Genomic DNA, 14,139 nt, shown 5'->3' on the forward strand with positions numbered 1-14,139 from the left:
AGGATCATCAAAGAAAAAGGGTTTTACAACAAGGACAAATACTAAAAAAAGTGGTTATGAATAACATTGCTATTATTCAACAAGTTTGAAAATTGCCTTCAAATTAAAACATGACATTTAAGCCATATAATTTAATGAGCAAATAAAATTAAACAAAAGACTATTAAAAGCGAAGGACGCAATTATAACACCAAGTCACATGGTGATAATACACAACAGATAAAATGAAAGTCCACTATTGGAATACAAGAGGGATGAGAAATCATACCACAAGATAGATTTTGAAATATTTGTATACTATATATAGAAACCAAACTTCATTTTTTAGAAGAACCTATGGTGACCATATGTTAAATACCAACCTGGTACTAGAATCAACTGAACATATTAGACTTATGTGTGAACAAAAGAAATGATAACCCTCCAAACCTATAGAGATTATGTAATTCAAGTTAGACGTGTAACATTGTTTATACCTTCGATCAATGTGTAGTAATGAAGAGTCATCAGAGCGACTTAATAATCTATCTAACGAAATTTTATGCCAATATATCATTTCTTAGAATAAGGGAACTTTGATCGGCTTAGGCTAGTCTTCAGGATAACTATAGAGGATCCTAGATGTTTGTGGTGGACTTCAATATGGTTTTAGGGGGCTCATGAGAAAAAGGGAGGCATACCTCCAAACCACTTGTCTTGTCATGATTTCTTATTTTGGACCAATGCATGTTAACTTCTTTGCTTGACTACACAAGGGATCCAGTTTATATGGAATAATGGAATACCAGGACCAAATTTTGTAGCCCTTAGACTAGACAGAGAAATATGTAACGATCTATGGTTTAGACACTACTCCCTCCTACAATGAGTGACCCAGCCCACCATTTCACACATATTAAGAAAAGTGTAGAAAAGTAAGAGAGAGAATAATATTTTTACCATAGCACCCCTAATCATGTATTGGAAATTGTGAAAGTTTAATTAATTAGAGGGTAGAATAGGAAAAAATTTATTGAAAATTGAAATGGGTCATTCATTTTGGGACACTAAATTATTCTAAATGGGTCACTCATCATGGGACGGAGGGAGTATAATTTAATAAGCATCTATGCATGTGTCTAACATTGCTCAAATCATCATTCGTTAATCATAAACCATGAGCATAACAAATATGGTAATTGTTCTTTCAAATTCTATAAAACTTGATTGAGACATGAATACTACATCAGAGTTAATTCGAACTTGCCAACTGAGGGGAATACGATGCGCATATTTATGTCCAATACTCAAATATTGCAAGTTAAACTGCAAAATTGGAGTATGACACATTTTGCGAATGCTTATCGAAATGTTGTAATTAATAGTTATGGAGGAGATCCATCATATCCAAGCTATAATTGAAACAACAAATTTTGAGGTGGACCTATATAATTAAAATATGCAATCTTATATTAACTTGTGGCGCTAAATATTTAAAAGCAATTTTGGGCGGAAAAGACCAGACTTAATAAATTTTCAAATAGATACTAAAACACAACTTACTTTCATTGGGTTTCCAAACTTAAGACCATCAACTATCAATAGAGTTGATTGGGAAAATGACATAGTTCATATGGACCAGAGTAAATATAGAGCAACATATCCTTAGTTACTTCTTTGCGGTTTTTGATACATCTAATGATTGCATTTAAAATGACCTTAAACATGAATTGATTCCAAGGTTTGCCACTCTGGAAGAAAATACTGATTTCTTTGGTATACCATATAATAGAGAAACTAGAGACATAATGTTCGAAATGAATAGGGGTGTTGCGTCGGGTCCTGATGGTTTTGGTGGAATTCTTATCAAACATATTAGGATATTTTTAGATCTGATGTGATAATGAAGGTTCAAAACTTATTTCTCAAAGAAAAAATTAAGGAAAATATTAATGCAAATATCATAATCTTGATCCCCAAGGTGCGGGGACGAATTGAATTTAAGAATTTTGGCCAATTCCACTAGAGAATTTCTTATTCAAGAGAATCACAAAAATTGTGGAAGATAGGTTTGGAATCATAGCAACTAAAATTATACTATCTTCTAACAAAAAAAAGATTAATCTTAGAGCATCATATTAAGGATTTTATGATTCTCGCATCAGAAGCGGTGAATGTGTTGGACAAGAAAGCTAGGGAGGCAATGTTATCTTGAAAATTGATATAAAAAAAGGCTTTTGACACATTAAACTCAAATTTTCTAATATAGGTTCTCGATGCATATGGTTTTAATACAAAGTTCCAAGGTTGGGTTAGAGAAATTTTACAATCAACAAGAGTGTTAATTCTTGTCAATGGAAGGCCGATGAGTTTCTTTAGTAGCAACATAGGGGGTAAGATAAGGGGACCCTCTATCTCCTTTATTTTTTTCATAACAAAATATGTCCCCAGTTGAGCCTTATCTTTATCTTTACAACAAGGAAAAACTAAACCCCTTCACGTGGTCAAGGATATGTGGCTTCTAAATCATGTCTTGTATGGTGATGATATCATAATTTTTGTCAAGAAAATAAGCAATCTCTGCACGCTATTAGGAGAATTTTTGATGAATATGGTTAGGTTTTCGTGAAAATCATTAATAAGGACAAAAGTAGATTCTAATAAGGTGCAATAACCTTACAAAGAGTAAATAACATTCATACATGGTTGGAATTTAACTAGGGTTGGATACCTTTCTCCTACATGTGATGCCCAATATTCACAGGAAAACCAAAACAAATCAACTTCTATAGTATAACGCACAAGATCGGAACCAAACTAGCATCGTGGAAGAGTGTCTTTTATCAATTATGGGGAGAATACAACTAAAAAAACTATTATTCAAAATATGTTGATATAATTTTTCACATTTACTTGAGGCCAACTAAGGTCCTGGCTTAATTATACCTTTGGTTTATAAATTTTATTTGAGCAGAGATATATTGATGCGTAAAATCTGCACGACGATTTGGAAAAAGGTTCGCAAGCCCTAGATCAAGAAAGGTTTTGTATTAGATTGGAAAAAAAATAAATGAAGCATAGATATTTCATATTAGATAGGATTTTTTTACTTCTAATATAGAATGGGCTAGATTCTGCAAGGTCATATACACTTGTAATAATCACCCCTTAGCGTATCACATAAAATCATCAATTTGGCCAAGAATTAATCTTTACTATATGAGAACTGTGGAGAATACAATATGGATAGTAGGTGATTGGGATAATATCAACTACTAGAAATATAAATGGTTGGAGAAACCTCTTGACGAAATTATGGATGTCCCTTTACAGGAAAGGGCTAGGCTGTTCACCAATGTGGAGAACTTGACTCACAAAAACAATAGGGTCATCCCTAATTTTACTGAAGATAACTTTCCTAACATGACCAAAAAAATTAACCATATCCATATTCCTCAGGGTCATCTTCAGGGCTCGTTAGTCTGAACGAGTAATGGTGCTTTAACAGACAAAGAGGCATATAAATATTTGAGCGATCATTAAATTTTAATTAAGTGGGTTACATTGATATGACAGACATTCATACCTTCATCAACATCCTTTATAGTTTGGAGACTCATTAAAGAAAAAATTCTTTATGATGATAGTGTATAGAAAATGGGCTTAAGTATGGTCTTGATGTTTAGTGTATGTAGTTCACAAATGGAAACATTTGCTCATATTTTCTTTGATTGTCCGTTTGCAATTGGCATTTGGATGGAGATAAATAGAAGATTTGGTATTTTATTCCCGCAAAATCAATACTTGATCACCTACGGATTGTTGGTGCACAATGAATAAAGATGATGACAAAGAGAATAATAGAATAACGGCGCAAAAGGATGAGAGAATAAATGTGTATTCTTCTATTAATGATAGTTATTACAAGGCTATTTATAGGAAAAGAAAATCTTGCCACATAAGCCCTAAAACAGTAAACTTAGTGAACAAGTCTAAGGTACAAACAGTATAGTACTACAAAATACTAAAGTACCCTTACTACTAAACAGCTAAGCTAATGGGACCCAGATAACATCTTCTGGTCAATACTATCTTCTGAGTAACCATCAGAAGATCAATCCATCTTCTGAATATTGAATTACTCTTCAATACCATCCCTTAATTCATATTCTTCAATCAAAGCTGACAACGCCAATTCCATCCCTCAAGAGCAGAAATTGATCCGTCTTGATCGCCTTCGTCAGAACATCTGCCACTTGCTTCTGAGTGCTACAGTGCACAACTTCTAATGTTCCATTCTGGACTTGGCTTCTCAAGAAATGATACTTAGTCTCAATATGCTTGCTTCTTCCGTGTAACACCGGATTCTTGGCAAGATTGATTGCAGACTTGTTATCAATCATCGGCTTCAGAGGCTTCTTCACTCTAATCTTCAGATCTTCTAATAGATTCAGAAGCCACACAGCTTGACATGCAGCTACAGCGCCTGCGATGTACTCAGCTTCACAGGTTGATAGAGCAACAACAGGTTGCTTCTTAGAACTCCAAGAAATAGGACCTCCTAGAAACATGAACAAATATCCAGAAGTACTCCTTCTATCAACTCTGTCTCCACACCAATCAGAATCAGAATAACTCAATAACTCTGATTCTTCCTTTCTCCCTGAAGGAAACAATATGCCATATTTCAGAGTTCCCTTGACATATCTCAAGATTCTGACAGTAGCTTGGTAATGGGACCACTTAGGTTTACTCATGAACCTACTAACCAATCCAACTGCATAGCATATATCAGGCCTGGTATTACACAAATACCTTAGAGAACCAACCAGCTGTTTGAATACCGTAGCATCAACATCTTCACCTTCAGAATCAGAGTCCAACTTCTGATTCGCTTCTGACGGTGTAACAGTAGCTTTGCAATTCTCCAGCTTGAATTTCTTCAGAAGTTCTAACTCATACTTCAACTGATGCAGAATGATACCATCTTCTGAGTACAGAATCTCCATCCCTAGAAAATATGACATTTTCCCAAGGTCTGTAATCTCAAACTCATTCATCAGCACCTTCTTGAACTTCATCAGATCTTCTGGACAACTCCCTGTAAGCAATATGTCATCAACATAAAGACACAACAGAATCATATTCCATCTCACACTTCTGAAACCCTTGCTTCTTGAAAAATGAATCAATCTTCAAATTCCAAGCTCTGGGTGCTTGCTTCAATCCATACAGAGCTTTGTGTAATTTGTACACCATCCCTTCCTTATTCTTTTTCACAAAGCCAGGGGGTTGTGACACGTATACCTCCTCTTGTAATGGACCGTTCAGAAATGCAGACTTTACATCCAGATGCATCAAGGACCAACCTCTGTTCGCAGCTAACGCAATCACCAGTCTGATTGTTTCATGTCTAGCTACAGGAGCAAACACCTCAAAGTAATCTAGTCCAGGTTTCTGAAGAAAACCTCTAGCTACTAGCCTCGCTTTGTGTTTACCAACTGATCCATCTGGCTTCAGCTTTACCTTGAAAACCCATCTGACGCTGATGGCTTTCTTCTTCTTTGGAAGTTCTGTCAGCTTCCAGGTCTTGTTTCTTTCTATAGCCTCAAGTTCTTCTTTCATGGCATTCAGCCAGACCTTCTTCTTGAGCACTTCTTCTATACTCACTGGTTCAGAATCTACTAACATAGCACACTGAATGACCTCTCCTTCTGAGTCAAATTCTGTGTCTTGCAACATGTCAAAATCTGCAAACCTTCTTGGTATAGTTCTGACTCTTTGCGGTCGCTGAGCTACTTCAGAGTCAGCTACTCCTGAGTCACCACCTCCATGATCATCTTCAGAAGCTTGTCCTCCAGACCCTATATCTTCAGAGTTTTCCCTTCCAGAATCATGACTACCACCAGACTCTGGATCATCATCAGAATCTGGATCAGAATCAGATTCTCCATCTGACTCATCTTCAGAAGATGCTTCATCTTCTGACTCGTCTTCAGAAGATTCTTCATCTTCTGACTCTAACTTTTCTTCAAAAGTTATCTCTATATCAGAAGTTGGTTGAGACTCTCTCCAATGCCAAACTTCTGATTCCTTCACAATGACGTCTCTACTGACTTCAACTTTGTTAGTTTCTGGACAATAGAGTTTGTATGCACCTGTACTGTGGGTCCCCACCAATAACATGACTTTGCTTCTATCATCCAGCTTCTTCCTTCTAGCTTCTGGAACGTGTTTGTAACACACAGAACCAAAAAACTTCAGATGACTAACACTCTGCTTCTCCTTAGTCCACTTCTCTAAAGGAACGATTTCCTTCAGCCTCTTCGTTGGACACCTGTTGAGTACATATGCTGCAGTAGCAACAGCTTCTCCCCATAGATTATGAGGAAGCTTCTTCTCTTTAAGCATACTTCTCGTCATATCAAGCAAAGTACGGTTTCTACGTTCAGCAAGACCATTGTGTTGAGGAGTATAGGGAGCAGTAACTTCATGCTCAATTCCATTATCATCACAGAACTTCTGGAATTCTGTAGAGTTATACTCGCCTCCACCATCCGTTCTGAGAATCTTTATCTTAGACCACTCTGCTTCTCAGCCTTTACCTTGAACTTCTGGAATTCTGTGAACACCTCAGTCTTAAACTTGATAAGTGTTACCCACGTCATTCTTGTGAACTCATCCACAAAAGACACAAAATACCTATTTCCTCCAAGTGAAGGTTCTGGAAATGGTCCACACACATCAGAGTGCACTACTCCCAGAGCATGCTTTGCTCTTGGAGCAACTTCTGATACAAATGGCAATCTGGGTTGCTTGCCTTTCATGCATACCTCACATGACTTCTCAGGCTTCACAATCTTTGGAATGCCATGTACAAGCTTCTTAGAACTTAGATGCCCCATGCTTCTATAGTTCAAGTGCCCCAACCTCTTATGCCACAACTCACTATCACCTTCTGAGCCTTCAGCACTCAGACACTCTATTTCAGCTGTTTCTACATTCACCTTGAATGTTCTGTTGCTTCCCTGTTCAGATTGCATAATCAACTTCTGATTGGAATCATACAACTTCAAGAGGTTGTTCTTCATAACAACTGAGAAACCTTTCTCAATGAGCTGACCCACACTCATCAGATTGCTTCTGATTCCAGGAACATACCAAACGTCTTTGATCAGAACAGTCTTTCCATTCTTCACTTTAACTTTGACATTTCCCATACCTTCTGCATAAAGGTACTTATCATCAGCACATCTGATCTTTGTTCTCCTTTCAGAGTCAAAGTCTATCAGCCATTGTTTGTTTCCAGTCAAGTGATTTGAACACCCAGTTTCCATATACCACCATTCTGACTAACATCTTTTGTCCGACTCTGAAGCCATCAATAGCACAGGTTCATCATCTGATCCTCCTCTGGCTATATTTGCTTCTTCTGATCTCCTTCCTTTGTTTGCCAAACAGTCTCTAGCAAAATGGCCAAACTGTTTGCAACAGTAACATTGAACTTTCTTCTTATCCTTTCCCTTCTGATATCTCTTCTCATCAGAAGTTGAGGCTTCCTTCTGGAATCTATCACCACGTCTATGCTTCTGGTCCTTCTTGACAAAAGAAGCCTTCAGAGTTTGCTCAACTTCTCTCTCAGAAGTTCTCTCAGTCAGACGCAACTCTTGTGCTTCTAAACTGCTTTGCAACTCTTCTATTCTCATGGTTTCCAGATCTTTAGAATGTTCAATAGATACAACAATATAATCAAATTGAGGAGTAAGTGACCTCAATATCTTCTATATGATTACTTGTTCAGAAAGAGTTTCTCCACAAGCCTTCATCTCATTAGTGATCACAATCACTCTAGAGATATACTTAGAGACTTTCTCATTGTTCTTCATGTTGAGATTCTCATATTGCTTTCTCAGGGATTGAAGCTTCACCTTCTTCACTGATACGTCACCACCGTAACACCTGACCAGTATATCCCACGCCTCCTTTGACGTCATAGAATCAGCAATCTTCTCAAACACATTTACATCCACACACTGATGGATGAAGAACAACGCCTTTTGGTCTCTATTCTTCGTCTCTCTCTGCGCTTCTCTTTGTTCTTCCGTTGCATCCGCTGCAACCGGAACATATCCTCCAGTGACAAGATCTAGAACATCTTGAGCACCAAATAATACACGCATTTGAATCATCCATCTATTCCAGTTTTTACCATCAAGAACTGGAAGTTTGGTATTCAAATTGCTTCCACTCATCTTTAAACTTGTGCAAAAAAATCAGATTTCACTCACACTCACACAGTGTTTCCCAACCCACAAACAACCAAGAAAAATGTGATTCAACACAACTTTGTTTCCCAGAAACAAAATCAATCACACAGTCACACAAACTCACGTTCACTCGTGTTTCCCTGTGTTTGGAACCGGAGCTCTAGATACCAATTGTTGGTGCACAATGAATAAAGATGATGACAAAGAGAATAATAGAATAACGGCGCAAAAGGATGAGAGAATAAATGTGTATTCTTCTATTAATGATAGCTATTACAAGGCTATTTATAGGAAAAGAAAATCTTGCCACATAAGCCCTAAAACAGTAAACTTAGTGAACAAGTCTAAGGTACAAACAGTATAGTACTACAAAATACTAAAGTACCCTTACTACTAAACAGCTAAGCTAATGGGACCCAGATAACATCTTCTGGTCAATACTATCTTCTGAGTAACCATCAGAAGATCAATCCATCTTCTGAATATTGAATTACTCTTCAATACGGATGGCCACCCTTAGATGGTATGTCAAGTGCAAAGATACTACCATCTTAGCTTGGATCTTTACAATTTACATAGTCAATATTCGAGAAGTAAGGTGTATCTCAGTAACAATGAAGGTCCAGGCGGGGAACATTTTGGCTTTAATAAAAATGAGTTCATTGCTCTCAAATGGAAAATATTTTCCAACCGTAAGAAAGAGCATGATATTGTGAATAACTTGCAAATTGAGATACATTAGAGAAACTCCCCTAAAATAATCATGGTGTTTTAGCGAAAACCACACATCTTGTTGACGAAAATAAACACATATGGATTGGTCAGAGATATAAAAGTAATGGGGGCAATCAAAAAAAGAGAAATCGACCACCATAGTGGTTTCTTAGGTGCCTTCTCAACTAATCTTGATGACGTTAACATTTTGATAGTAGATCTTATCACCATTATGACAGCTTTAGAACAAATACATATTAAAGGTTGGAACAATGTCTCGATAGAAAGTGACTCACATATTTCCATTAAATTCCTTAATTTAATCTGCTTGCTCCATCAATGTACCGAACAAGGATTTCATCTGCTTGCTCCATCAAATCCAATTCTTGTCGTCAAGAATTAGAAGATAATTGAGAATATTGTTGCCACCATTCTATCTGCAGTAAAACCGATTCACGATCCCTAGAAACACGACGACCGACATACAATTCTTGAAAACACGAATATATATATATATATATATATATATATATATATATATATATATATATATATATATATATATATATATATATATATATATATATATATATATTCATTGTTGTGGTCTGTTTAACACTCTTTGCTAACCGATATCCTTTTTTGTATTGTGGTGGTTTCCAACTCTCTATTAATATATTATTTTACCATTAAAAAATCATTTCATAAATATGTTTATTTCGTTTCTTTTATATTTTTATTTCTATTTTTTCTTACACCAAACAATTTATAAAACAATTTAATATTTTATCTTTTTCCTTCTTATTTTCTTTTCTCTATAATATGATGGTCTGGGTGATTGAGCTCTAACATATTCTTTTCAAGATAGGTCTTTCAGCTGCCTTTTTAGTTTCTTTTCATTTTTTTTGCCTAGGCTGCTTTGTTGCTGTTTTTCAGCTTTCTGAGTGTAAAACTGTAACATTAATAAAACTGTAAGTAAATGAAAAATGTGATGACTTTTAGTTTTGAGATATGATTTATAATTCAAATAGGTTAAGAAATTAAAAAAAGTTCATACTTGATTAATTTTGAAATTGTCATTTAAATAAGCATACATGATTGAGATGATAAGAAATAGAGACTAAGATGTGTATATTATTGTGACGAGATGTTTATACATTTTTCTAATTTACTTAATCATTCCTATATTAATAATAAAAATATAATTTAATCATTAATATTATGAAACATCTTCATGGGTTAAATATCTAAAGTATAGATTTGAATTCAACCCTCGCAACCTACACTACAATGTAACATAATTTAGATAAATTTTTTTATCATCTATTGTGATTCTTTCAAACTCAATAAATGAGTATATATATGCAGTTAGGCATAGCATATCAAATTTCTATCGAAAATATATTTAAAAGTATATAATTTTCTATTTTAGCAAGTAAATAAGAAAAAAATTTTTTTTTTACACATTTTATAAGTTTTTATTGTCAAAATTGTCACCTCCAAACTTAATGATAAACATGTCCACATTGACATTAATGGAACCCGTGATTTTGTCTAAATTTAAATTTAAATATCCTTTGTTTGTAAGTTATTTTAAGTCAAATATAGCTAAAAATTCTATCAATAGAATTTTTTTAATTATATTTGACTTAAAATCACTTACAAACAAAGACAATAGCAAACAGGTTGAAACATATCATCCCCGAGATAATCGATGAAGAATAAACTGCTCTTGTGAATGGTAGATTAATTACAGATAATGTCCTCATAGCTATGGAATGCTTTCATTGGATGAAAAAGAAAACTAATGGAAAAAAGGTGTGATGGCTTTGAAACATGACATGTCGAAGGCGTACGACAGACTAGAGTGAGATTTTGTTGTCGAGGTCTTGACTTTTATGGGTTTTCCGAGTTCTATGGTTACTCTAATCAGGCGATGCATCTCATCAGTTTCTTACCAAGTTCTGGTTAATGGTCAACCCAACAAGAACTTTCTTCCTGAGAGGGGCCTTCGCCAAGACGATCCTCTCTCACCTTACTAATTTATTCTATGTGTTGATGTTCTTTCGGGTATGTTGAAGCAGGAGGTTCGTGGTAACATAATTCTTGGGATTCAAGTTTGCTTGGAAAGTCCCGATGATTTCTCATCTCTTCTTCACTGATGACCGTCAATTGTTTGCCAGAGCTAATTCAAAAGAAGTTGATTGTATCATGAAGACCCTCAAAAAGTATCAAGATTCCTCTGGCCAAATGGTGAGCCTAGATAAATTGGAAGCTTCATTTAGACAAAATGTGTGTGATGAAGAAAAGGAGATGATCCGTAATTGGATGGGTGTAAAGACTGTGACGAGCCATGCTAAGTATCTAGGTCTACCAGTTATGTTTAGAAATATAAAAAAGGACGTTTTTGCTCTGGTCATTGAAATGGTGTGGAAGAAAATAAAGGGTTGGAATGAGAAGTTTCTTTCTAGAGCAGGGAAAGAGGTGTCAATAAAAGTTGTGGCTCAAGCAATTCCAAGTTATATAATGAGTTGTTACAAGCTTCTGAAGTCTTGTTGTCATGAGATTGAAGCAATGTTAGCTAAGTTCTGATGGGGATCAAAGAATGGAGAGAGGAAAGTCCACTTCTTAAGTTGGTAGAAGTTGGCTCGTACTAAAAGAGTGGGAGGTATGGGTTTCCGAGGAATTAGTGATTTTAATGTTAGCCTGTTGGGAAAACACTATTGGAGACTCTTGACTGGGGAACAATTTCTGTTGAGAAATGTTTTTAAAGGAAGGTATTACCCCAGGAGTTCTACTGTGGATAACTCACCTGGCTTCGCTCCGAGTTACACGTGGAGAAGTATCCTTAGTGCAAAAGATCTAATCTCAAAAGGGTCTCGTTGGAGGATAGGAAATTGAGAAATAGTGACGATTTGGTTTGATAATTGGCTACCGGAGAATGCTGGTTTCAGGACTCTTAGTCCAATGTATGTTCTTGATCGAATGACAAAAGTGAATGATCTAATTCATAATGATTTGGGCACTTGGAAAAAGGAGATCGTTCAAGCCTGATTTGAACTAGAGGAAGCCAGACAAATTCTTAGTATTCTCATATCCCTTATATAGCCAGAAGACAAGCTAATTTAGCATAGTGAAAAGAACGACGAGTACTCAATTAGATCAGCACACCACATCATCATCCATAATAACTTGGAAAAAGTTCCTGGGCCCTCTTGTACTCTTCACAAAAATCTTTGGAAGAAAGTTTGGAACTCTCTATTTCATACCTAAATTTGAAATTTTTTGCGGAGGCTAGAAAAGAACATACTACCTACCAAGGTGAACCTCCTAAAAAGAGGAATCGGGTTAGATACTCTATACCCCTTTTGCCATGTTGCTCCGAAATCAGTGCAACATCTGTTTCTTTAGTGTGATTTTGCAAAACAAGCTTTCTTCTCTTCTATGTTGGGCTATAGAATTCCGATTGATTTGGATATAAATGACTGGTTGTTGAGTTGTATGGCTTGAAGAGATGTCTTCAACTCTGAGCTGCTATGCACTTTGTTGTGGAAAATATGGAATGCTCGCAATTTGATCATATACCAACAAAAATAGTTGAGTCTAAAGCCGATGGCAGATGAGGTTCTCGATTATGTGTTAGATTTTAACAAGTGGAATTCAGATATTTGTTTGAAGAAGAAGAGTCGGAGAAAAGACTTGGAACCTACTCCAAGAGATGTTTTCGTGGTGCAGGTGGATGCTGGTGTTTTCCAGGAAGGTTTTATTGCCTTCGAATATGTTATCAAGAACAATGCCAAGGAAGTGATTGTTGTTGCCAGTAGGAAAGAGTGCATTTCGGTGCACCCTTATGTTACTGAACTCTTAGCCATGAGATGGAGCCTCCTCTTTGCACAAAATTTGAAGCTCGGAAAAAATTCTCATTCAGTCGGATGCAAGTAATACAGTAGATTGCATCAATTCTATCAAATCCATTACTACTCTTGACCACATTGCTGCTAATTGTAGACAGTTTTTACATAGTTTTAATGTTGCTTCTATTATGTATTTGAGCAAAACTTTCGATTAGATTCTCATAAAGTGGTAGGTTTAGATAGAGCAATTTTTGCATGGACACGACTCTAAATCCATATTCTTAGGAAAAACCAATAAGAAATAGTACTTTTTAAATTTATTTTAATTTTAATTTTGTTTGGTAAGACTCTATTGAACAAAGCAAATCGGGCCGATCGGGTGTCTTCATTCCAACAACAAGAAAGAAGAAGAACGAAACGAAGTGAGAGGCCGGAGGGCAGGGAAAAGAGTCGAGTCGATCAGGCTCGACGACCGGGAGAAGCAAAACGAAATTAGGATTTGGCCGAAAAATAAGCAACGCTATGGATACCATGACCGGTGGTTGAGATTATAAAGGAGAGAGAAAAATCAGTATTTATTTTTTAATTAATTAAAATTATGTGATTTGTTGTGTGTAAAACAATTTCTTAAGTATGTGTCCACCTAAGAATTTTCCGTTTAGATAAGCTATATGGCTTTTAAACTTGGATTTGAGACAGGCTTAAGTATGTGTAAGTTAGCCACAATTTAACCATGAGAAAATAAATAGATGTCCTATTTAATCACGATTTAACCCGATAAATATTTTATGAGATCCTATTTACCTATAATTAAACCTTACAAAACTTAAGACCCTATACAGTAGATCACATTACACTTCCTCAAAGACGACCCTGATTGAAAACTTTCTGACCCTCTGCTTCTGTTCTGCTTTTTCTTCTTAACGAACAAAGCTTTCTCATAAAAGAAAACCTTAATTCATTTACACTTGTATCAATCTTTGCTGATACATTTTTATTAATAAGAACTATATATTTCTATAAAAAACGGAAGTATCAAGTATTACTAAAGTATTTGCTGATACATTTTTATTAATAAGAACTATATATTACTATAAAAATAAGAGTGAAGACTCATTTTGGTCCCTCACAAATATTACACGAGTCAAATTAGTTCTTCACAAAAAAATTGACCCAACTTAATCTCTTACAAAATTTAACCGGATCATATTAGTTCTTCTGCTAATATTTTTTTCAAGTCGGTTTTTTTCTACTTCTAAACCGGTTCTTTTCATACTTTTAAACCGTGACTGAACTGACACGTTGGATTTTTTTATTTTTTATTT

General features: G+C 35.5%; 1 protein-coding gene across 1 annotated transcript; it reads left to right on the forward strand.

The window, feature by feature from the left end:
- The first annotated feature begins 11,096 nt into the window (after positions 1–11,096).
- Positions 11,097–11,552, forward strand: LOC131650701 (uncharacterized). Its single transcript, XM_058920400.1, has one exon. The coding sequence runs from the start codon at positions 11,097–11,099 to the stop codon at positions 11,550–11,552; it is 456 nt and encodes a 151-aa protein (XP_058776383.1).
- The last annotated feature ends 2,587 nt before the right edge of the window (positions 11,553–14,139 follow it).

Source organism: Vicia villosa, linkage group LG2 (genome assembly GCF_029867415.1).
Source record: "Vicia villosa cultivar HV-30 ecotype Madison, WI linkage group LG2, Vvil1.0, whole genome shotgun sequence".
In the NCBI taxonomy this organism is placed as follows: Eukaryota; Viridiplantae; Streptophyta; class Magnoliopsida; order Fabales; family Fabaceae; genus Vicia; species Vicia villosa.